We start from the raw sequence: 24,513 nt of genomic DNA, 5'->3' as shown, positions 1-24,513 counted from the left end.
CCTCCAGCTGTTACTTCATGTCCTGCCCTTAAATGCTTTGGAGAATAGATTAATCCCCTCTTTTTTACACAACCTATCAAATATTAGAAGCCTGCTATTATGTCATCCATAGTCCTTCTCTTCATTAGGGTAGACCAGGTCCTGTAAGTGTTTGTTATATTTATTTTTCAAATAAAAAATAATAATAAACCGAAAAGGGACACAGGCAGGAAGTGGAAGATGGACGCAGGACTCAGAAAAGTTTCCACCTTTGGGATATACGTTTCCCAATTTCTGTCCCTCGGCCCACCCTGGGAATGGCAAACCAAAATCCCAATCCTGTTCTTCAAAAGAAGAGCTGAGAGTTCAGGAAGAAAATCAGTGTACAGGCAAGTGACAAATGCCAGGAAATAATTTCTCTACTGCTAGCCTTGGTTTGTTGAACTATGATTTACTAAATGGACGACTGTCAAGGTTCATCATGCTATCAATTCTCCAAGCCCACATTAACCTTGACTCCTATAAGTCAGAAACAAAACGGGAGAATATTTGTAGCTCAGGGTTGACTTGACAGGGTCCTTGGTGCTGTCTGAGTTGGGTGGCTTTCCTTTCCTATATAGACATTTCATGACCCAGCTAGGTAACATCATCAGTGCAAGAAGGCAGCGGGGCTTCCTCTCATTTTATAGTCCAGTAAGGCGAGCCACTTGCATTAAAACAAAAAAGCCAACTTCACTCCCTTGCAGCACTGATGATGTTACCTAGTTGGGTCATGAAACGTCTGCAAGGAAAGGAAAAACGAGACCCCTCAGAAAGCAAAAGCGGAGGAAAGGGCGCCATAGCGGCCTGGGTGGGTGAATGCAGATAGGAAGAGGAAAGGAAGGAGGGAGAGAAAAAGCCCCAGGAGGGGAGGAGAAGGAAGGACGAGAAATGGAGGGGAAGAAAGGAGGGGGCGGGTCCGCCAGGCCGGCCGGGAGACTAGGCCCGGCCGATGGCCTCCCGGTCCCGCCCCCGTCCGCCCGCCCGCCGCCGGCCCTCCCTCCCTCCGTCCCCGCGGGCGGCGCCTGTCCTCGCGGCTGCGGCGGATCCCGCGAGGCGCCATCGCGGCCCGGCAGGTGAGCAGGAGGAGGCCCGGGCGGGAGACCTCGGTCGCCATGGCAACGGGCCCGCCACACGGGCCGGGTCTCCAAGGCGGCGCCCTGGGGGTGTCTGTGGTGGGGAGGCCCCGCCGGCGGTGTCGGGAGAGGGGCGGCTGGGGTCCGGGCCAGCGCCGCTTCATCCGACTTTGGTGGGTTGCAGGGAGGGCCGGGCAGCAGCTGAGGTGGCCCGGGGGGGATCGGAAATTTTCGGCCGGGGGGGGGAAGCTGAGTTACGGGGCTGGGTCTCCTTCGCAAATTGGAGGAGGGGGGGTTTCTGGCTCACCTGCGCTACAAGGTGATTTTAATTGAAATAAATAAATAAAGGGGCAAGGAAGGTAAGCTGCCACCTTGGCATGCATAGGGGTGTGTGTGTGTATTTTTTATTTTGTGTATGTGTTTATATATGTGTGTGTGTGCGTGTATGTATATATATATGTGTATATATGTGTGTGTGTGTGTATGTGTGTATGTATGTATGTATGTATGTATGTATATATATATATTTATGCATTACTGTTCTAGCCATATATATATGTGTGTGCGTGTGTGTATATATATGTATGCAAGTTTTGGTGTATTCGGGTCTTTTCCCGTGTAAAATTGAGAGTATCTCAATCTTACTTGGGAAAAGACCGAATACACCAAAACTTGCATACCTCTACCCATGAAAATCTATGAAAACAAATATATATGTATATGTATATTTATATATATGTGTGTGTGTGTGTGTATTACAAACTATTCAAAAAATATGAGTTCCAGGTATATTAGTAAAAAAAGAAGCAGACATAGTGCGAACTCCGGAACTTAAGATTTTAAAATATATAAGAAAATAAGACCCTGTCTTATATTTTTTTTGAACCCTGAAATAAGCGCTTGGCCTTATTTACAAGAAAGTCTTATTATTTTGGGGCTTATTTTATTGCATGAGCTCAAAAGCCCAATTGGGCTTATTATCAGGGGATGTCTTATTTTAGGGAAAACAGGGTATATATGTGTGTGTGTGTGTGTGTGTGTGTATAAAATAAAAAATACACATACACATGCATGCATACATACATATATATGTAAAAATGTAACCGCAACATCTAGCCTTCTGTGCTTTGCAAGAGTGTCTTTGTGTTGGGGGGGGGGAGAGGCTGAGTTGGCTTTTACCACGAGCCAGGCAACCATTTTGTGAATGGGCACAGCTTGGCAACCAGGTGGCAAAGAGGCCCACAATTTTTGATGAGGGGCCACCACGGCCCAAAAGACCCAGCCTGGCAGTGTTTTATTTCCCATTAGAAATAACTTTGGTCTTGGCGGCAAAGAGCGAGGGATCCCTATTAGCATGTGCTGAAGGTTGAACCCATGTGCCAACCTAGGAAACAACACATCATCGTGCCAGGGTCAAATGCAGGGAGGCTGTTGTGGGTTGAACAGGGATGACACCTCTGATATACCTGAAACACAATTCTCAGGGTTTCCTGGTGATGTGTTGGGTGTTGTACTCCCCAAATTCTGGTTTGCTACCAGTGACTTTTTCAGAATATATTGTGTGAACACAGCCAGTTGGATCACAAACTGTGATTAAAACAAACCCTGGCTTAGCACACAAGTCCCCCAAGCGTTTTAATTGCAAGTGTCGGAGTAGCTTTCTGAGTTGTGTCTATTGAGAAGAAATTTTTTTCCAGTAACCATTTAGCTTCACTGGTTTAGGTACTACATGTTCTCCTTGGCACAGTTTTATACATCTCCTGCCTATTCACTTTAAGACTTAAAAGTTCAGGAAAGTTCCCCAGACGCTGGACTAATTCGTAATCTCATTGCCACCATATATATGTTTGTACTGATTTCTATAGAGTTTGGAGCCTTTTGATAGCTCTTTCGACTTTTCTTTTACCAGTCCCATTATTTTTACATGTCTTTATTATTTCTGTTTAGTTCCCGGGCATTTCACGGTTTGGGATTTTCTTTGAGTTAATTTGCCCATAAAATAAACTGGATAAATGCTGAGGTAGTTTTTGATCAGTTCAGCAGGTTGTAAATTGCCTCCTAGGAGTAAAATCAAAGATTTCGGTTCCTCTTTTTATTTGTATGTGGCTGTGGTTGTGAAAGATTAATAAGGTATAATAATTACTATGCTACTTGAGGTTACCCAATTTCTCGATAAACAAGTATTGATTGGCAACTGTAGTAATTAAAAAAAGCACGGACTAAAGATTTCACATATTTGATAGGAAAAACTTAGTGCAATTCTTTATGGTACTACTTAATTACTGTTATTTACATGTTTGTTTTTATTTTAATATAACTCTTCCTCCAGAATAAACCCAGAACAGAAGAAAATTAAAATTATCTAATAGATAAAGAAGCTCCCATAAATGATTGTTTTAATTTAGTCTTGTTACTTCAGATAATATAATGCAAAGTTAATGTTAAGAGAAAATCTAATCTTAAAGCAAATACTCTTATCCTGCAAATACTCAAGAAATATTTGTGTTTCTGCAGCTGCTTTATCCACATTTTTTTTTTTTTTTTACTAGAATGGAGGAGCGGGTTGCCTGACACACAATACATTTTCCAGCCTTCACGTCACCCAAGAGGATGTTTCTCATGAATACTTCTCCTTTGGTGGCCCTTCCGAGAAAATGGGAGCCCTTTCCTCAGTCAAGGAATTGCAGGTATCCGGTCTGTTTCTCAGAATCTGAAGAAGATCTGGCTAGAACAGCTGTCAATGCCAAAGTCCAGATGATCATAAACAATCTGCAAAGTGAAGAAGTCGCCCTGGGTGCCAGCAGCAAATATGGCTGCATCGTACAGAAGAAACAGAAGGCAGCAAAGGAGAGAGGGCACAAATTTAGGAGGAATGACCAACTGCTACAGGAACATATTAACTATACCCTTCGTAGCTATCCAACAGACTCGGATGGAATGGACATGGAAGAGAGCGCAGAGTTTGGGCCTCTCGCCTTGAATTCTGACAGTGATGATTCTGTTGATAGAGATATAGAGGAAGCCATTCAAGAGTACCTGCGAAACAAGGGCCAGCACCTTCCCTCGCTACCAAATAACACCAAGAATTTGCCTAGTAAGGATGAAGATCATCCAGTCCAAGAGAAATTCCCTTCACATGATGCCGCTTGTCATTTATTTCCAGCTGGTTGTGGCCCCGTCAGCTTGGCCCAGCCGTATGTCGTTCCCGGTCACGTCGAAGATAATGTTGTCCGGTGGGCCTCCTCCCCTTGTAGTGTGAGCAGTGACGACTCTTTCGAACAGAGCATAAAAGCCGAGATTGAACAATTCTTAAAGAAAAAGAAACAGCAAGCAAGGAGGAAGATCCCGAGGAGGAATAAGCTGTTTCACCAGAAAGAAGAGCTTCAAGAGAAGCTAGGCCTCAGTCAGAAAGGCAGCATGAACAGAGGGAATCAAAGTTCTTTAAAGCAAGGAGGCAAGGCGTACTTCTCAAAACGGCATCCTGAACTACAAAGCATTGGCACGGCTACGTGCTTGAAGTCAAAAACCAGCGAAGAGCCTCCAGTCTGCAAAACAGAAAGGCAAACAGGCGTTTCAACTCCGACAGTTCGTGATTCCTCCTGTCTGGAAGAAAGCAAAAACAGTAGGAAAAGGCCGATCCTTTGTAACGCCCGGAGAGAGGAAAGAGTTGAGTGTACAGATTTATCTGATTCGAGCAGCGATGACGGGATCGAAGAAGCTATTCAGCGTTATCAGCTTGAGAAGATGAAGAAAGCTGCGGAGTCCAGAAAGGACTGTGTTTCTTTGCAGAAGGAAGGGTTCAGCATCAACAAGGCAGAGAATATCCCTCCAAGTCTGACAAGTGCCTTGCCAGAAATCACTCAGAAAGCTCAGCGCTGCAAGAGGAAGGATGCCAGCATGAAGGCAGCGGCGATAAACAGGCCTGGCACACCTTGTAATCATCTGCGGAAAAGCAGAAGGTTTTCTCCTCCAGAAAACAGTTTTGCCAAATGCGCAGTCACACTTCAGGCTTCGTGTCGAGTAGACACGGCTGCTGAATTAATGTGTGCAGAAGCCATACTGGACATTTCCAAAACTATTTTGCCTCCCCCAACAGCAAATGATCATAAACTATTCTCAACTAGTCCTTCCTTTTCTTCGCAGAATGTGCTACCTTCCCAGTATGAAAGCGACAACAATATCGTGGACAGCGATGATAGCATTGAGCAGGAGATAAGAGCTTTCTTGGCTGTCAAAGCAAGGACCAAGCATTTGCTAGCAAAATCCACTTTCCAAGTGCCTCTGTCATTGGGGCAGTCCAGTGAGCGGACTCAGAGTTCCAAGAGAACGTTCCCCAAATGCCTAAAACTGCCACTGAATCACAAAAAGACGCTTAGGAGGAAAAGTGAAATAGCCCCCCAGAATGAAGATGTACAATTAATCTCAGAGGTGGACTATTTGGATAAGAATCTTCCAAAATCCTCTGTGACCCAACCGAAAAATGAAAGAACTGGAAAGATGGTTATATATCCAAAAGGCACTCAAACCCTTATTCGTTCTACCAGTGTCCCATGCCCTTTGTCCCACACACCTCATGACTCTGGAAGTCTGGTAGAAAGTATAGCACTAGGTTTGCAGAAATACGGAGCAGATGATAAAAGCAGCTCATTTGATAGCGATGAAGATTTGGATACAGCTATCAAAGATCTCCTAAGATCCAAACGGAAACTAAAGAAAAAATCCAAAGACCAAAGAATTCACTGCAAAAAGAAAGGCCCATTTGGTGACAATGAAATGCATATTTTTTATAAGAATGAGAGAGACGGCCAATCCGAAACTCCCACCTTATTAAAAAAGTGTCTTGTACGTTCCAGGAGAGACATTAGAGAGGAGAATGTAAAGAAAGGGCCTCTGAGAAAACCGAATAGTACCATAGAGTTTGAACCTGAATGTAAAAAGGAATACCAGACCAAACTAGTTTCTGGAGCGGAAATCCAACAGGCCACAAAGGCCCATTCATGTCTGTGGGCTGTGACATCCTTGACAGATGAGAGCAGTTCCATAGACAGTGATGATAGCATTGAAGAAGAAATCCAGAAGTTCTTGGCTGAAAAAGCGAAAGCCGCTACCAGGATAGGGAGATTACCAGATGCCACTGGAGTTGCTGGGACTTTGGGAGCTGAGAAGCCCCAGGCTGCTCTGTTGAAAGCAGACTGGCAACTATTCGGGCAAGGAAGCCCTGCCTCAGAGAAAGAGGGTCAAAAGGTGGGCAGGTTGGACCCACCAGGCTCTGAGGTGAGCAGCCGCCGGAGATGCGCAGGAGAGAGTGAAGGAAACGCATCTCACCCCAGTGAACAACCCAGACCATTCACGGAAGACGGGGGCAGCCAGGCTCCAGTGGAAAACCCACCAGCCGCGGACACCAAGGAGATGGAGCTGCCTGTAAGAAGAGCTGCAGTCCAAAGAAAGGACATTTGGGAGGACAGGATTGATCAAGGGACCCTCTCCTCTGGGAAGGGCAAAGTGGAGGAGCGTTGTAAATGGCAAAATTATTTTAAGGCCGCGCCCCCTTTCGAAAGGAAGCTCTCGCACGAATTCAAAACATCCAGCAAATTTCTAGCAGGTCTCAAAGGGGGTGGGAATAAGAGGAAATCTGAGCTTTTAGGCAAAAGACAACAGGACATCAACCTTTCTTTGCTCAACAAGCATGGAGGGACCTTGGCAGCAAATTTGTTTGGGGAGGGGTCTCTGCCCAAAGAGATTGTGGGCTGCAGAAGTGAGGCAGGAGTAAGAGAAGCAGATCAGGGTCCCAGGTTCCAGGCAGGAAGTTTGCATACCTGCAAGCAGGAAAGAAGGGATGGAAGCATCCAGGAGACCATCGTAACCACTGAAGTGGTGAACTTGGTCAAACATAATCGTGTGGAAAGCCACAAAGGAGATGCCATCCAAAGCCTCCTTTTGCAAAGGCCTGGCATAGAAGAGACCACGATTAGCCTAGGGGTACCATGTATTGAAGTCCCTGTTAGGAGAGGGAAACCCCTGGAGTACAGCCCCAGTTGGGCAAAGGACGAGGTTCCCGAAGGCCCTTGTGATTTATCCCTGAAAGGAAAGGTGATCAGCCAAGGTAGGACAGCAGAAGAGCAAACCCAGAATCTTCTAGAAGGAGGTTCTGCAGAGTTGGGCCAGTGGGGGAATAACCCACTGTCTCCTGAAAACAATTCCAGTTCTTAACTTCTTTATTTTATGGGGTTGGCATTCTAAAAGGCAACTAAATCAAAAACTACGTTCTAGCTTAACGCTTCTCACCCAAAACTTAGTATCTGTGTTGGAAGAGATAATATGCAAAGAATGATCCAGGTTCCTGTTGCATTAAGAGCTCAGATCACCCCTTTGTAGTGAATGAAAATAAATACCTCTTGTCACAGAGATTCGTCTGCGTTAGAGAACACGATGTCATGATGGCATAGCAACCAAAGTGATTATATTTTAGAGAACCTGAAACTGACAGGAGAGGCAGTGACCATAGAGGTACTATCCATGATGCCCACACTTATAAAGAAATACATCTCCAATTACACCTATCCAGCTTTTATTGTCTCTCTTGATAAGAGTGATTTTTTTTTTTAAATACGAAAAGGGCAACGCTGGAAGGAAACCTTTATCTGACAATTTCGACAGCATGCTTAACTGTGGTTACCGTGGATTTTCATAGCAGACGAATACCGTCACTGTGTTTTCAGGCCATTTTCTAGTAAGCTTTCCAGGTCTGCGGGGCTCTTTGCCCTGCAGCCTTCCTGGCCCCAGCTTGCAAGATTTGGAGAGACAGGATTATTATGGGAGCCGGTTCAACGAAAGACCATCAGGCTGGATACAAAAGGAATGCTAGAATTGAAGTCCTCTGGTACCCTCTTAAAACAGTTAGCAGCAGTAGAGAAACTGTTACAAAAGAGGCAGAACAGTGAAAACGAATGGGCCACTTGTAAAAACACATTTTTTTTAAAAAAAATGTGTTTTTATAACTGAAAGTCATAGATTTTTTTTTAAAGAATCGCATAGAGGCCCCTTTTCTGTTCTGGAAACTTCCTTCAGTTCAAAATAACCAGCATCCTTGATAATGCCAAAGGGAGGGGGTCCCAAACTGGAAGCACCTTTTTCTTTCAGATTCTTTGGGGAAAAAAAAAAAGCCTTCAGATTATTTCTTAGCTTGATCAACTGAAGGGTAACGAGCTTAAAAAGAGCAGCCTTAATTCCAAACTGAAATTTAACCTGATCTTTTTCTAGTAGCACTGTTTTTCCTGTCCATGCTGCTTTTTATAGGATTGAAGTCCTGTGTTCTGTCCAGTTAATCTGTTTCTTCTTCGGGTAAACCCTACTGAACATTCCTCTCACGGTCATCCTTAGGGATTGGGGTGTTTGTTGGAGCCTTCTGTGTTCACTCCCTGTTGAATTTCAAAACTTTGTAGCTTGTAATTTCAATGCCCCTTGATTGAAGATGCACTTTTTAAATTAAGAAACCTTGTTTTGTATATAAGAAATTGTGTACATTCGTACATTTATAAGATTTAATAAACTGAGTTCAGATCATGGGCTGTTGATCCAAACCCGTTATTATTTTTTTGTCATATAATTTGAAGAGGGATCCCCATCTTATTTTTCGATCATCCATATTCCAAAGAGGATTCAGGAATGCTATTTTTTCAGGCAGTGGCTGAATGACCCCTGAATTTGAATTCTGCACTAAGCTGCTGGTTGGGTCCTTTCAAATTTAGAGTTCTGTGAACATTTTTGTCCTGCTTGCTCTGGTAACCTTGGCACTCCCTGCAACCCTCACAGGGTCTTCTCTGCTTTAGGGAATCTGGACAAGGTTCCAAAGAAGGAAAAATCTTCCCAAAATATGGATTTCACATTAGGTCTCACATGGAAAGCCATGAGCGAAATTCTCTTTGGTCCAATCACAGAGAGGAAAACAGTAATTTTTATGGGAATTGAAGATTGATTCTGTAAGAGTGTATTTTGACATTAAGCCAGCACCCTGTCGAAAGAGTTCATTCTTAAGCTAAGCCCCAATTTTCTTAGCTGTCATTTGTTTAACAAATCTACATTGCCTGGATTCTGGGTTGGCAAGACCACAACAGTGGAGTCACCAAAAAAAAGTGGAGATGAGACATTTTTGCTGTGATCTTGAATCCACAGCACTTTCGCTGGCATTGCCGGTAACAAGCTTTTATCAAAGCTGCTCACTAAACGGTAGTTTGCGTAACAATTGTTTATGAATTACACTAGTGACTAGCTATTGGGGCTTCTTGCCACTTGCTTCTATATCCTTCACTTCTCTTTAATTTTGGTGGTTAAAGGGTCACACATATGCATGATTATTTCTACTCTTCTAGGGCATCGTTTGAAGGGACTAAATATCAAAATTGTTAGCAGGAAGGAATATAAAGTTGGTTTATTGGATCAAATTTAAAATAGATATGTTATCTCTGTAACCCTTAATGGTCTTTTGCTGATCAGTACTGAAACTGAGAGCTTTAAAGATTTGTTTATAGATAAGAGATGGGATATGGGAAGAAAAACTCGTGTTTCATTTTAAAAAGAGGTGATATTTTGCTAAAACTTCATACTTTTTGTGATGAAGAGGGAAGTCGTTTCTTTACACATTTCTTTTTCTTTACTATGTTCTTACTTTTCCTTTCTTATATTTTCTTTTCTGCACTTGCTATTTTTCTTTTTTATCTTTTGTTTTCATTGGTTTTTATCTGTTTAACTGTGTAAAAACTTCCAGAAAGGAAATATAAACTTTACCAGATTTTCACTTGAGAGAAATGGATGCTTAGGAAAGGTTGGCGAGACTGCTTCAGGGTTGACATTAGAGAGATAAATGGATATTAAACCCATTGCGCAAATCGCAATGCTGTGATTTAGAGCTCTTGTTGAGCTTGACCAGTGTGGAGTTTCCCTCCTTTTCAAATATGCCTTTTCGTTCAACATGGAGACACCCGCGGGGGCTGGGAGAGACCTGGGAAGTCGTCTGGTCCAAGCCCCTGCTCTAGTCTTAACCATCCTGCTCTACCAGCCCAATCAAATGATTGTCCAATCTCTTCTTGAAAACCTCCAGGGATCCACAACTCCAGGAGGCAGCTGAACTATTCCAGTATTTGAGGGGCTGCCACAATGAAAAGTGGGGGGGGGGGGGGGGGAAATTCAACCTAAATTCCAAAGCACCAGAAGGCAAGACAAGAAACGATGGAAACTAATCAAGGAGAGAAGCAACCTGGAATTCAGGAGAAACGTCCTAACAGGACCATTAACCAGTGAACGAGCTTGCCTTCAGACATTGTGGGTGCTTCATCACAAGGTCTTTAAAAAGAGACTGGACAGCCATTTGTGTCAAATTGTATAGGGTCTCCTGCTTGAGCAAGGGGTTGGACTAGAAGACCTCCAAGGTCCCTTCCAGCTCTATTCCGATTAATTTTTCTCCTCATGCACTAACCTGGCTCCAGAAAAACACCTATGAGTCCTGGGGTACTAGCAGGTTGCAAGGAGGTGTTTGTAAGTGTTGAGTGTCCTCACGCCCTCTCCGTTTCAGAGCCACCAACAGCTCCCCAGATTGCTCCCACCCACCCACCCACCATTCCTTAAAGCAGCTACATCTTTTTCTGGGGATTTAACAAATTGCAGTCAGGGGCCATGTGTGCACCTAACAAGTCCCAGCATACCCACTTGGCTTCATATCTGAAGCGCTGCACTTCCCTAGTCAATGTACTGAATGATCAGATCCAGATTTTCTCTTTTCCCCCCAACTCATTTCTCTTTGGATTGCAGGCATCATTCAAAAGTGAGACGGTCCTCGGCCCAGCAAAAGCGGCTGCCACAAAATTAGGAAACTGCCTTGAACACAGAGCTCTGGTTGATTCATCTCAATGAGGGGAAATTTTCAGAGCTGTTCCTACGGCGTCCTCGGTGCTCTCCGAGCTCGGTGGTTTTCTTGCAGACATCTCATTACCAAACTAGGTAACATCCTCAGTGCTAGACTGACAATGAAATGTCTGCGAGAAAACCACCAAGATCAGAGAGCATCAAGGACCCCATGGTTCAAACGTGAGCTAGAAAGACTCTCTTCTTATCAGTTGCTGTGGCTTCTGTGGGACAGATGCGGACCGGCAAAGTAGGTCTTCAGCTAATTTTGGAACCACGCACAGAGACCAAGCGATTCCCAACGTTTTTATGGCAGGTAATGTTGCTTTAACATGTTCATCGTATTAAGAAAGAGGTTAAGACTGTTTTTGCAAGCTACAAGCCCCCTTAGGAGCGTTTTGGAGTCTCTGGTGCAAGCCACCTTTGGAAAAAAAAAAAATTCCAAGGAAAGGGGGGGTGGGGGCTTTACAAAGATTTCAAGGAATCATTTTTTTTTGGTCTGGTGGTTGGAACGGTAAAAAGCTAAAGGAGAGCAGGAAGCCTTCCGGTGCCCCTCACTCCGAAAGGGAGGGTCCTTTAGTTCGGTAACTGGGGTGGAAGTTGAGGGTATCCAGGAAAGTGATGAAGTTGTCGGGGCCAGTCACGTAGCTTTTTTCCATGACAGTGTTGATGCCATGGTTCCTGTACATGCCGAACGTGATGAGACGGTTCGAGAAGGCATGTGGGCTGACATGGAAGCTGGTCTGCGAAGAGTCAGAAAGAGGAGGGCAAACTTTTAGTCATCAGAAAAGAGGCCATTGACATCACCTGGAGCATTATAACGATCACGTCGGCCTCATGGTAGGTGCCAGAATCCCCACAGCTGTTCATAGGCCGAATAATCCCCAATTTGGGAGGCTTGAGCCTCACCTGAAAGAATCCGGATGGGGTAGTGAGAGGTTAGATAGATCGGGAGATCGAGATGCAAATCTCCCTTCAGCCACATGAGGCCCCTTGTTCTGATCCAGCTCCCCAAATGCGACAAACCCTCTGAAGTTAACTCAGAAGATTCCGTTATTAGGAATGCCGGCAGCCCCTGTAAAATGTTCCTCTCGTAGGCTAACAAGTCCATCTGTCCGGAAGATGAATAGTTGTCTGCCACACCTATTCATCTCCGCCCCCTGCCTTTTATCCCCGGAGCTAGGGTGGGGCTTTGCTAGCAGCGGTGGCTCTTCCCTACCAAGGACCGGCCCATAGATTTCCACTGCTCTCCTCTCCTCTGCGTTCTGCGCATTTGCACGTCAGGCACTGGGCCCAGCTGTTCCTCCTCTTCCTCATCAGCCACCTCCAGACCTGGGGGCTATTGACTCTCCATCTGAGGGGTGATGGTTGGCCCAGCCTTCGCCTCTGTCTCTCTCTCTCTGCCAGCTCCATTCCCTCTCCCGCTCTCAGATTGCCTTGATGCTGACCCTGACTCCCATGCCTCCTCCTCCTCCTCCTCCGATTTGGCTGCTGGAGGGGCTGGTGGCCAACAGGCCACAACACTCTTGGAGGACTTTGGCTGGCTGCTGCCCCTCAGCCCAATGTGCCCCACGGGAGATAAAATGCGAGACCTCCATGGAAGAGGACCGACCCTCTTGCAAATGTTTAGAAGCATGTCAAGACTGAACAAGAGATGGTAGTCTACTTAGCCTAGCCAATATTGTGTCAAGAGTTAATTCAAGGGCCATCAAGTTCCTTCTCCTTCTCAAGGCTGGAGCCATATTCTTTTACACCAGGGGTGAGGAACTATTTATTATTTATTTATTTATTGGTTCGATTTATATGCCGCCCTTCTCCGGAGACTCAGGGCGGCTTACAATGCGTTAAGCAATAGCCTTCATACTTTTGTATATACCTGCTTAGTAGGGCTTTCGCCCCCCCCCCAAAGCGGTGTTCTTTTTTATACAAAGTCAGCTTATTGCCCCCACAAACCGGGTCCTCATTTTACCTACCTCGAAAGGATGGAAGGCTGAGTCAACCTTGAGCCTGGTGAGATTTGAACTTGCAGTAATTGCAGGCAGCTGGTGCTACTTAAAAGCACTGTAGTCTGCTGCGCCACCAAGGCTCTATTACGGCCAAATAACACTAAATTAAGATGAAAGGAGACTAGGGAATTTGAGGCGTAGCAAATTGTAGGAACCTGCTTGCATTCACATCACATGCCATGCTAAGCAAATGCATTAAAAGCCGGTTTATTTCCTCGTTGAACCAATTCATGAGCTTCCTGATCAAGGACCAGCCACCATAATATTCAGATCTCAATACTAACCGGCATCTCGTGCACTGTTGGTGGTTTAGCTCCGTAATCCATGTTGGTTGTCCTGAACAATGGGTTGCGTTCTTTCACTCTGAAATGACAACCACCACCTCAGCCAGTAGGATTCTTTCTTAATACTTTACTAATTTTAAGGGAGTAACATCGAATATCTAGAACTAAGGAGAAATTTCCTGACAGGGAGAACAATTCATCAGTGGAACGACTTGCCTCCAGAAGTCGTAGGTGCTCCAATGTTGGAGACAAGACAAGATTGTTTTAAGACAAGACAACGTTGTTTTAAGACAAGATTATAAGGTCTCCTTATACCTGATGGTATAAGGGCAGGGATCTCCAAACTTGGCAACTTTAAGACTTGTGGACTTCAACTCTCAGAATTCCCCAGCCAGCTATGCTAATTCTGCTAATTCTGGAAGTTGAAGTCCACAAGTCTTAAAGTTGCCAAGTTTGGAGATCCTTGGTATAAGGTCTCTTGTCTTGAGCAGAGGGTTGGACTAGAAGACCTCTGAGGTCCCTTCCAGCCCTATAATCCTATTTCTAAATGATTTCTAAATTTCTATTTCTAAATGATTTCTAAATTTCTATTTCTAAATGATTTCTAAATTTCTATTTCTAAATGATTTCTAAATTTCTATTTCTAAATGATTTCTAAATTTCTATTTCTAAATGATGTCAGGAGGTTAAGCATTCAGCATCTCCTCTCCTCCCTTCTCTGCTTTCAAGAAGAAACTGGACTGCCCTCTGTCAGAAATGGTGTAGTCTCCTGCTTGGGTGGGGGTTGGACTAGATGACCTACAAGATCCCTTCCAACTCTGTTCTGTTATTCTGCTCTTTTTTAATTTCAGAAATAAATCACTGCCCACTCTCCTTTTTTTCTTCTTCGGAATAAGTCCCCCCCCCCTCAAAGGAACCAGTTTCACCATCAAGGGTTCCGTTCACACATACCTAAACCTTCAACAGGCAAACCATGTTACCATTATGTTTGAAATTGTGTTCTGTAAGCCCTTTGCAAGCCAGTTCCTGTACACCTTGCCCCTTAAACCACTCCTCCTAAACAGAAAAAAGGTCCAGATTTAACTTTAGATTAAAGTTTTTAAAAAATCTTTTATAATATTGTTTTGCTGGATTGTAAATTGCCCCGAGCTGCATAACAGCAACATAGGCAGAATATACATTACATACATACATACATACATACATACATACATACATACATACATACCAGTGGTGGGTTTCAATTTTTTTTTACTACCGGTTCTGTGGGTGTGGCTTGGTGGGCCTGGCATGGCTTGGTGGGCGTGACAGGGGAAGGATATTGTAAAATCTCCATTCTCTTCCCACTCCAGGTGAAAGTTACTGCAAAATCCCCATTCCGTCCCCAATCTGGGGGAAGGTTACTGCAAAATCCCCATTTCCTCCCGATCAGCTGGGACTTGGGAGGCAGAGAATAGATGGGGGCGGAGCCATCAGAATTTTTACTACTGGTTCTCCGAACTACTCAAAATTTCCACTACTGGTTCTCCAAAACTGGTCAGAACCTGCTGAAACCCACCTCTCATACATACATACATACCTACATACCTACAATAAATACAATAAATAAACTTTTCCAGCCTCATTCCCTCCAGGAAGACTCAGGGGGCTCCTATAAAGTATGGTTTCCTAACCTGTACAGATGTTTTTACTAACCACAATGGCTGGGTTTCCAAATCACGCTTAGCCAACACCCAACTAACTCTCTCCCTTCTGCTCACTGCCAAGACTCTCCCCTTTGGCTTTGTGCCCATCAGGTTGGCAGCTATGTGCCCGTCTGGGCCGAACTGAACCAAAACGCCCCTCCTGCCAGGTAAACGCATCTCAAATGCATCTGCCCTGACCTTGCCAGCTCCACCTGCTTCTCTAACCTGGCACTCCAACGGGCTCCGGGCTCCTTCCACTCACCTGTAACCCCGAAACCATCCTGGGTGGTTAAACCGAGCAGGTAAGTCCTGGTTCACCCGGTATTGATCGCTGGTTCTCTGGCCTGCGCAACTTTCCTCCGCGCTGCGCAAGGCGGCAGCGGCGGCTTCAGGATCGGGCTCCTCGGCCATGGGAACTGCTGGGCGGGTGGGGGTCGCTCAGAGCAAAGCCCCTCCGTCCGAAGGAAAAGAAGAGCCGGGTGGAAGACCAGCCTGGTACCCACCTGCCGGCTTTGGCGTGGAAACCAAGCTCAGGTTGCTAGGAAACCAAACCCAGGTTGCTAGGAAATTGCTCCAGGCATTCTGGTGCATTTAAAGCAACAGCAACTTACATGCATTAGCCTGCACTTGATGGGGGGATGGGAAGGGCAGAAGTCTGCTGAACCCACCCACCCACCCCCTGTTGCTCAATGAGCAGGAAGCGAATCCATCACAGGAGACTCAAAAGTGAGAAGGATAGAAGAGAAGAGAAGAGAAGAGAAGAGAAGAGAAGAGAAGAGAAAACAGAGTAGAGTAGAGAAGAGAAGAGAACAGAAAATAGAATAGAAAATAGCATACAATAGCATAGAATAGAATATTGGACAATAGAATATAATAGAATATTGGAAAATAGAAGAGGAGAAAAAAATAGAAGAGAAAATAGAATAGAGTAGAGTAGAGAATAGAATAGAATATCGGAGAACAGAATAGACTATTGGAAAATAGAAGAGAACAGAAGAGAAAAGAAAATAGAAGAGAAGAGAAAATAGAATAGAGAAGAGAAAATAGAATAGAGTAGAGAATAGAATAGAATATCAGAGAATAGAATAGGAATAGAATATTGGAAAATAGAATAGAATAGAGTAGAAAATAGAATAAATAAATAGAATAGAATAGAGAATAGAATAGAATAAAATATCGGAGAATAGAATAGAATAGTATAGAATAGAATAGAACAGAATAAGAAATAGAATAGAAATAGGAATAGAATAAGAAATAGAATAGGAATAGGAATAGGAATAGAATAGAATAGAATAGAATAGAATAGAATAGTATAGAATAGAATAGAATAGAATAAGAAATAGAATAGAAATAGGAATAGAATAAGAAATAGAATAGGAATAGGAATAGGAATAGGAATAGGAATAGGAATAGAATAGAATAGAATAGAATAGAATAGAATAGAATAGAACAGAACAGGAAAATAGGACTAGACTAGCTCTATCACTATTTCCCAAAGCTGCCTGCAAATTGTAATTTTTGACATGACCAACAATGATGGATGGAATAACTGCATTAACCGTAGTTACACTATATATACAGTAATTCCACTTAAATTATGTTTAAGTGGAATTATTAACACAGCTGTCTGCAATTACTGCAAGTTCAAATCTCACCAGGCTCAAGGTTGACTCAGCCTTCCATCCTTTCTAAGGTAGGTAAAATGAGGACCCAGTTTGTGGGGGCAATAAGCTGACTTTTGTATATTTATGAATGAATTATGAAGGCTATTGCTTAACGCATTGTAAGCCGCCCTGAGTCTCCGGAGAAGGGCGGCATATAAATAAATAAAAAAAAATAGTCAGATTTATTTCTTGCGCCCTCTCATTCCGTGCCTTTCCTTCCTTCATGATATTACCCTCTTAAAAGGCGAGAGAAGCCTTCTGAATGCATCTTTTCTTGAACAGGAACTTGGCCTGCGTAGACCCCCAAGACCCCAAACGGGGCAGAATCCTCTCTCCTCTCCCCATTTAGTGGTGGGGAAGCCCTTTTAAGTATGCAACCTGAAACAAAAATGACGCAGCCCATTCCTTAGTCCAGGCCTTTTTTTTAAAAAAAATTAAAATTTCGCTTTTCCAGGTTTGGCAGCAGGTGAGGCTGAATGCTGAGGGTGGGATGGGGGGGGGGGCAAGACAGACAGCCCCCACCCCCAGGAGACAGCCTGCCCAAAGCACATCTCGACAAAAGTAACGGGGCGCCCCTCTCCAGCCCTGCCCCACTTCACCCTCCCCCCAAGTACCCAATCTGGGGGTGGGCGGGGAAAATCAGGGTACGACGCTTCGGCCGTCCGGGATTCGAACCCGCGACGTTGCCTAGCGACGCCCGGGCGAGGCCCTCCGACGTCGGCCGAGTTCGTGGGCGGAGCCATGAGGTGGGGTGGGCGGAGCCTCTCCGGCTCGCCCCGCCCGGGATCCTGGCGCGCGGGGAAAGAGAACGAACTGCGCCTGCGCCGCAGACCAACATGGCGGCCTCCAGGCTCCTTTGGCGGACAGGTGGAAAGGAAACCGCGCTCGGGGTGGGGTGGGGGATGACTGCGGGGTCGCGCTGCGACGGGGTTCCGGCCTTTGGCCCTGGAGCAGACGGGGCTTCGGCCCCGAGCGGGGTGGGGGTCCGCAGGCCGGACGAGTCGGAGGTCTCTGGCGCTGGCTTTCTTGGCGCATAGAGCTAGTCCTCGACATACGACCACAATGGAGCCAGAAATTTCTGTTGCTGAGTGAGACCATTAAGTGAGCTTCGCCCCGTTTTGCGACCTTTGCTAACCGAATTCCCGCAGACGTTAAGTTAGTAACCAGATTGTTAAGCGAATCCGGCTCCTCCCCACATTGACTTGGCTTGCCAGAAGGTCGCAAAAGGGGACTGCAACCGTCATAAGTACATGCCAGTTGCCAAGCCTCCGGATTTTGATCACGTGACCGTGGGGATGCTTCAAGGGTCGTGAGCGTTGTGAAAAACGGGCACGAGTTACACGAGTTACATGGCTTAGGGCCTGGTTATTTACGGGACCGCCTACTACCACCAATAGCCTCCCACCGGCCAGTACGCTCTCATAGAGAGGGACTCCTCTGGGTGCCGTCAGCCAAACAATGTCGGCTGGCAACCCCTAGGGGGAGAGCCTTCTCTGTGGGGGCACCTACCATCTGGAATGAGCTCCCCCCGGAGATACAGAGGATCCCGGATCTGCGCACCTTCCGCCGCGCTGTGAAGACCTTTTTATTCCATCAAGCGGGCTTGGCCTATTCTCTTCCCTTTTTAAATACGTAAATTTTAATCTGTTTTTAAATTATTGGGGTATTTTAATTTGTCTGGGCCAAATAATTTAATTTGATTTTATCGGGTTTTTAAATTTTGTGTATTTATGTATTTTATTGTTGGCTGTTCACCGCCCTGAGTCCTTCAGGAGTAGGGCGGTATACAAATCAAATAAACCAAACTAACTAAACTAAACTAAACTTTTCAGTGAGGTTGTGACTTTGAACGGTCCCTAAATGAAGCTGTTGTAAGTCGAGGACTACCTCTATTTGCCCAGCCTGCCTGTCTCTCTCCCCCACCCACCCCCAGCCCACTTTAAGATGCTGGACTCCCAACTTCCGGGTGCGCTTCAAGGTGTTGGTTATCACCTTTAAAGCGCTCCATGGCATAGGGCCTAGCTATCTCCGAGACCGCCTGCTGCCACCGACGACCTCCCATCGACCCGTGCGCTCCCACAGAGAGGGCCTCCTCGGGGTGCCATCAGCCAAACAATGCAGGCTGGTGACCCCCAGGGGGAGGGCCTTCTCTGTGGGGCACCTACCCTCTGGAATCAGTTGCCCCCTGAGATAAGGAGAATCCATGACCTCAGTGCCTTCCGCAGTGCCCTTAAAACCTTCCTTTTCCAACAAGCCGGGCTGGCCTAATTCTTTTTAAGTGTTTTTAATTGTTTGGTTTATTGTTTTAATTAATGGGGCCAAATTTATAATCATTTTTTTAACTGTATTTTAATATTTGTATTTGATGTTTTTATTTGGCTGTTCACCGCCCTGAGTCCTCAGGGAGAAGGGCGGTATACAAATTCAAAAATAAATAAATTAATAAATAAACTCCCAGAATGGCCCGGCCGGCGTGAAGTCCAGCTTCTTAAAGCAAGCAAGGGGGAGACACGGGGAGGGGGCTGCAGTATGTCAGGCTTCAAGAATCTCTATGTTTGTGGGGTTCAGAAACTGGTATCCTCCCCCCCCCACCCCCAATCCTGTGATTGACATAAGGCATGTTGGACAACAGTGTCATCTCCTGCTTGCTAAGAGCTCACCCCCTTCATCCCTCGCCTTCGCTCTCTTCCCTACAGCAGCCCTTCTTCGGCCCAGCAGGTGTGGGACCGTCGCGAGATCCACATCCGGATTCCTGAGGCATCACGGGACCCTCTCAGTCGCAGCAGCGAGCCGGCCAGAGGATGGTAAGTCTCTCTAGAGCTGGGAGCTCAAAACCGTGAGGAAAGCAGCAGAGGATCCTTGAGCAAGATGTGGGAGATGGAAGCTGGAATGCTTGCCCGTGGGGAAAACTGAGGCCTGGTTCTAATGGCTGCTTCTCCTTGGAGCTGTTCTTGGTTTTCCTCTTGCAGATGTACAGGTATACATCCGAACTAGACTGTGTTGTTTCTCTGTGTCATATAATATATATGGGTATATGCATATTTATTTATTTATTTTGTCATGTTTATGTAGTGTATATTGGAGGTGGTGACCCTTTGAAAGTTGTATGCAACGGAATTTCATTTTAATGTATGCCGATGAGTGTACATTAAAAGTGACAATAAAGTTATTCCATTCCATTCCATTCCTTATTCTGTTCTGTTCCATTTCTATTTCTATTTCTATTCTAGATATCGAGGAGAAGCTTCTGCGGGAGCCATTGAAGCATGCGGACTTCTTCAATCTTCAGGAGCTGTTTTCTCTGAAGGAGCTCTTCGACGCTCGAGTCCACCTTGGCCACAAGAAGAGCAGCCGCCACAGGTCAGTTCTTCCCCAGGGCTTGCAAACCACGACAGAGCAAACTCCCTGGCTAGGCCCACACAAAGCCTCAGCCCGGATTGCCAAAACATAGTTGCCATGTTTTGCTTAGGTCCAAAGAAATAAGCCCTGATGGGTTAAATAGACAGCATACGGCTTTTGTACCTGCATTCCCACAACCATGGTTGCCACCCACTGTAGCCTAGACTGGCATGTTGTTTGAATCCAGCCTTTGGGGCAGAGCTTCGGACCTAAGCTTTTTTTTTTTTCTAATTGTGTAAATTTTATTCTGAAGATCTTAACTGATGAGCCAAATTGGCTTAATTATTTTAAATTGCTTCTATTTCACAATTTTATATATGTTTATTTTGACTGTTCACCGCCCTGAGTCCTTCGGGAAAAGGGCAAACAAACAAACAAACATTGCTCACACAGCTTTCTTGCCTTTCTAACTAGGATTGTCCTCAGATTTTCCCTAAGATTCAGTTTGAGACTTTCAGCATGTAACTGACGGGTAGATGTGTTTTACTTCCTTCCTACTCCACTCACTAAGATAAAATGTAGTTGGATATTTTGGGGGCTGAGATGTTAGTTATCTCTGTTAGATGTTAACAAGGTTCAGTTATAGCTGTGTGAATAGAGTATTTCAGTGAAGCATAATTTGGTTAACTGGGAATCTCTACATAGAATATTATATACAGCACAATATGATCTTGTCCAAGGGCAAGATTTGCATATTCCTGGGGAAACACCATGCTGTTTATATAGCTATTCTCCACCTCCTGCTTTTTAGCTCGGCTGACACTCATTTTAAGCTTTATTTAACCTGAAATTTCTTCCTTGTACAGACCAAAAACTGCTCAAACACAGACACTTTTAAAGCTCATTGCTCAGTATGGTTGGGCCTGCTTGAGTCAAGAGCAGGAAGAAAACATGTGATGAGATGCTGGCTACCAGCTGGCTGCCTTTCAGATAGTGAGGGAACTGTAACTGTTCCTGTGGGCTCTCCCACCGCCTGAGTGGGATTCCCACTGAAGGCCACCTGCAGGCAGACTGGTAGGATTCCTGGCACAGATGGCTGGCCACTGTAAAAATAGATTGCTGGACAAGAGGAGCCAGGGCTCCCATCCAACTTGGCATTGCTTTTCACTTTTCTTTCATTACCCAAAATTATTTACCAGTCTTTTTCCCCAATGTAGGTAAAACACTTTCAAATCAATGTCCCTGTTATAATTGTATAATGGGTTTTGGTATCATTACCCCAAAAAACTCATTTTTACCCAATTTTGGGTGATTGACCCAGATTTGGGAAGCACTGACTTAGGTTCTTATGCCCGGCTGGTTGATTCGGCCTCTTTGCAAAAACTCAGCATTGTTGCCTGGTAAAATAGAAATACGGAAGATGTTCAGGTTGTCTTCGACTTATGACCAGAATTAAGGCCAGAAATTAGTTGTAGATTGTTGTGGTCATAAGTCGAGTCACTATGTAACCACACTCAATTCTACGACTGTTTTTTTTCCAATGTCCGTTAAGCAAATCACATAAGTCATAAGTTCGAATCCAGCTTATCTAATGGTGGTTTTTGTGGGGAAAATGTGATCGTATTTAATGACACTGCAACCAGTCATAAATGCAAGCCTGTTGCCAGATTCCCAAAACGTGATTATTGACCGTCGTAACTTCGAGGGTGGGTTGTAAGTAATTTTTTTGAGTCTGTTGTCACTTGAAATTGAAAATCAACTACCTGTAATGTAGGAGTGGATGACCTTGGGGACGAAGGGAAAGAGTCCATCGGTCTCTGGATTTTTCTCAGCCCTTCAAGGTAGGCCGGACTAGGAAGCCAAAGTCATACAGATCAATATGACTTTTAGAACAGTCTTAAAGTCTCAGTGTGCTTCCCCCACCTTGCTTTTATCTTTGTGACAATGAGGGAGGGCCTTGCTGAGAGGCTTTCAAAGGTTACATCCCTGTCCTAGCCTCAAATTTCTTTTATCTGCCTTGGTAGCGACTTTTCCCCTTGTCCTTCAAGGCCCAGACCTTCTTCCCACTAAAGGTAGTCCTCGACTTACAAAAGTTCATTTAGTGACCATTCAAAGTTACAATGCCCTGAGTCTCCGGAGAAGGGCGGCATATAAATTAAAGCAAAAAAAAAAAAAGGCAGTGAAAAAAAGGTGACTTAGGAGTGTTTTTCACCCTTAACAACTGTGGAAGCATCCCCTTGTGATCAAAATTCAGACATTTGGTAACCAGTTCACATTTATAACGGTCGCAGTCTCTGCGGGGTCCCGTGATCTCCTTTTGGGACCTTCTGAGAAAGCAAATTCAATGGGGAAGCAAGGTTCACTTAACAACTGTGTTACTAGCTTCAGAAGTGCAATGATTCTGTTCTGCCCCAGCTACGGACCCCAAAGAACGTAGCACACACAAAGTCCGTTCAAACCTTAGTTTACTAAATAAACCAGTTTTTACAACAACGGCTGTTAATTAACTGCATTAACAGCCGGCAAGAATTCAAAGAATAATACTGAAAGCTTACTGTGGTTGGCAGAATGCCCAGAAGCAATTTGCAGAAAGCTGATAAAATAAGCAAGACAAGACACAAAGGTATGTGAATGGAGTTGTTACCTGCAAATTGCTTCAGTCGGCATTCCTCCTTAAATAGGCTAAGGGAGTGGCCAATTAGCCCCAAGCCTTACCCTCGAGGAGACCTCCTCCTGAGGAGCCACTCCTGCCTTTTGGCAGCACTGCGTGCCTGTGCATTGAGAAGAGGCTCCTCCTCTTCTTCCTCTTCACTTAAGGGAGCTTCTGGAGGTTCTGAAGGCCCTGGCTGAATCCCCGCCTCTGGCACCACATCTTCTCCAGCCTCCTCATTGTTTGACTCGAGTTCCAGCTGCACAGGCTGCTGGCGCAGCACCACACCAGCCTCCTCACTGTCGGAATCAGCTACTAGCTGCACAGGCTGCTGACGGGCCACAACAGATTCACTTAACAACGGCGGCAAGAAAAGTCGTAAAATGGGGGCGAAACTCTCTTAACAAATGTCTCGCTTAGCAACTTAGATTTTGGCCTCGTTTGTGATCCTAAGTTGAGGGCTACATGTACAGCCGCCACCTCTTTCACGGGGGGGGGCATCCTCAGATTGACCCCTTCGGCCAATAGTCCTTGTTTGCCTCTTTATCTGGCCTGGGGATGGCTTCAGACCAGCTGCTTGTTTCCTCTGCAGATACATGGTGCCGTATCTCTTTGGCTGCCGCCTGGAGCACGACATCATCGACTTGGAACAGACGGCGCAGCACCTCCAGCTGGCCCTCAATTTCACGGCCCACGTCGCCTTCCGCAAAGGCATCATCCTCTTCATCAGTCGCCATCGCCAGACGTCCCACCAGGTGGAAAACGTGGCCAAGGAGTGCGGGGAGTACGCTCACACCCGCTACTGGCAAGGCGGCTTGCTGACCAACGCCCCCATCCAGTACAGTGCGGGGGTCCGCCTGCCGGACCTCCTGATCTTCCTCAATACTTTCAACAATGTCTTTGAGCCTCACCTGGCCATCCGGGACGCGGCCAAGATGAGCATCCCCACCGTGGGCGTGGTGGACACCAATGCCAACCCCTCCCTCATCACCTACCCCATCCCGGGAAATGACGACAGCCCCTCGGCCATCAACCTCTACCTCTCGCTCTTCAAGACCACCATCCTGAGGGCCAAGGAGAAGCGGAGGCATCTCGAGGCTTTATTCCGGCTGCAGAAGAAGTCTGCCAGGCCCACGCCCCCCCTCCAACGCCCAGTTCCTAGGGTGGATGAGGAAAATGGGCATCCCAACTCCTCAAGCTAGGATTAGGAACACTGGGACTTGTAGTCTCTACATACCCGCTGGACTGTAACCTAACCCCTCCCATTTCTCAGCCTACCTCTACTACAAGGTTGGGAAGCAGAGGTTGCAGATCTCAGACTCTAACTATTAGGGATGCTGGGACCTGTAGTTAATCATTAGGAGGGCCAAAGGTCCCCCGCCCTCCTTCTGTTCTATGCATTGCCTTCCCATTTCAGTCTTCTCTTCTTTTGAGCTGCTAATTTTTAAAATTATGAATGTTATTGGATGCACCAGATGCACAAGAATTGGCAGCTGAAGGAATAAATTGTCTGGGCAGTATTTTGGTCTCGCCAGTTCATTGGTTTACATCTTGGCGGTCAAAATGCCAATTCAGGAGTTGTTATTAAATTATGATTAAATGATTCTCCAAAGCACCAAGAGGGCAGGACAAGAAACAATGGTTAGAAACTAATCAAAGCAACCTGGAATTAAGGAGAAACTTCCTAACGGCGGTGACAGTTAACCAGTGGAACAGCTTGCCACCAGAAATCGGCGCTCCATCACTGGATGTTTTTAAGAAGAGTCTAGACAGTCACTTATCTGAAATAGTGTAGGTTCTCCTGCTTGAGCGGGGGGTTGGACTAGAAGACCTCTAAGGTCCCTTCCAGCTTATCCTATTCTATTCTCTTGAAAAGAATGTGGAGTGGAGACCC

At 45.5% G+C, this 24,513-nt stretch overlaps 3 protein-coding genes across 5 annotated transcripts; 2 read left to right on the top strand and 1 right to left on the bottom strand.

The window, feature by feature from the left end:
• Nucleotides 1-837: 837 nt before the first annotated feature.
• Nucleotides 838-8,657, top strand: PPP1R26 (protein phosphatase 1 regulatory subunit 26). 2 transcript variants are annotated; one of them, XM_034427149.2, is made up of 2 exons: nt 838-1,094; nt 3,644-8,657. In XM_034427149.2, exon 2 carries the CDS (start codon nt 3,705-3,707, stop codon nt 7,302-7,304), a length of 3,600 nt encoding a protein of 1,199 aa, XP_034283040.2. In that variant the 5' UTR covers nt 838-1,094; nt 3,644-3,704; the 3' UTR covers nt 7,305-8,657. The 2 variants fall into 2 exon arrangements, with proteins under 2 accessions (XP_034283040.2, XP_034283041.2); XM_034427150.3 differs by having other exon boundaries at nt 1,046-1,267.
• Nucleotides 8,658-11,425: 2,768 nt separating this feature from the next.
• Nucleotides 11,426-15,498, bottom strand: PIERCE1 (piercer of microtubule wall 1). The gene is made up of 3 exons (XM_034427153.3): nt 15,229-15,498; nt 13,282-13,360; nt 11,426-11,734 (listed from the first exon to the last, which is right to left on the bottom strand). Exons 1-3 carry the CDS (start codon nt 15,375-15,377, stop codon nt 11,546-11,548), a joined length of 417 nt encoding a protein of 138 aa, XP_034283044.1. The 5' UTR covers nt 15,378-15,498; the 3' UTR covers nt 11,426-11,545.
• Nucleotides 15,499-17,300: 1,802 nt separating this feature from the next.
• On the top strand, nt 17,301-24,139 carry MRPS2 (mitochondrial ribosomal protein S2). 2 transcript variants are annotated; one of them, XM_034427152.2, is made up of 4 exons: nt 17,301-17,497; nt 19,327-19,434; nt 19,861-19,990; nt 23,212-24,139. In XM_034427152.2, the coding sequence occupies exons 1-4, from the start codon at nt 17,467-17,469 to the stop codon at nt 23,819-23,821; spliced, it is 879 nt and encodes a 292-aa protein (XP_034283043.2). In that variant the 5' UTR covers nt 17,301-17,466; the 3' UTR covers nt 23,822-24,139. The 2 variants fall into 2 exon arrangements, with proteins under 2 accessions (XP_034283043.2, XP_034283042.2); XM_034427151.3 differs by lacking the exon at nt 17,301-17,497 and having other exon boundaries at nt 19,047-19,434.
• The last annotated feature ends 374 nt before the right edge of the window (nt 24,140-24,513 follow it).

Source organism: Pantherophis guttatus, chromosome 16 (assembly GCF_059756535.1).
Source record: "Pantherophis guttatus breed Tessera chromosome 16, ASM5975653v1, whole genome shotgun sequence".
Taxonomy (NCBI): Eukaryota; Metazoa; Chordata; class Lepidosauria; order Squamata; family Colubridae; genus Pantherophis; species Pantherophis guttatus.
The sequence above is the reverse complement of the archived record's forward strand: the minus strand, read 5'-3'. Positions and strand labels throughout refer to the sequence as shown.

What these genes read in the sequence shown, in the direction of transcription:
- MRPS2 (XM_034427151.3), top strand. Translation starts at nt 19,182, where the DNA reads ATGTTTGTGGGGTTCAGAAACTGGTATCCTCCCCCCCCCACCCCCAAT. An exon ending in AGCGAGCCGGCCAGAGGATG is followed by an intron (nt 19,435 to 19,860) that starts GTAAGTCTCTCT and finishes TTTCTATTCTAG; the next exon opens with ATATCGAGGAGAAGCTTCTG. An exon ending in AAGAAGAGCAGCCGCCACAG is followed by an intron (nt 19,991 to 23,211) that starts GTCAGTTCTTCC and finishes TTTCCTCTGCAG; the next exon opens with ATACATGGTGCCGTATCTCT.
- PIERCE1 (XM_034427153.3), bottom strand. Translation starts at nt 15,377, where the DNA reads ATGGCCGAGGAGCCCGATCCTGAAGCCGCCGCTGCCGCCTTGCGCAGC. An exon ending in GGATGGTTTCGGGGTTACAG is followed by an intron (nt 13,361 to 15,228) that starts GTGAGTGGAAGG and finishes TTGTCATTTCAG; the next exon opens with AGTGAAAGAACGCAACCCAT. An exon ending in CAACAGTGCACGAGATGCCG is followed by an intron (nt 11,735 to 13,281) that starts GTTAGTATTGAG and finishes GACTCTTCGCAG; the next exon opens with ACCAGCTTCCATGTCAGCCC.
- PPP1R26 (XM_034427149.2), top strand. Translation starts at nt 3,705, where the DNA reads ATGTTTCTCATGAATACTTCTCCTTTGGTGGCCCTTCCGAGAAAATGG.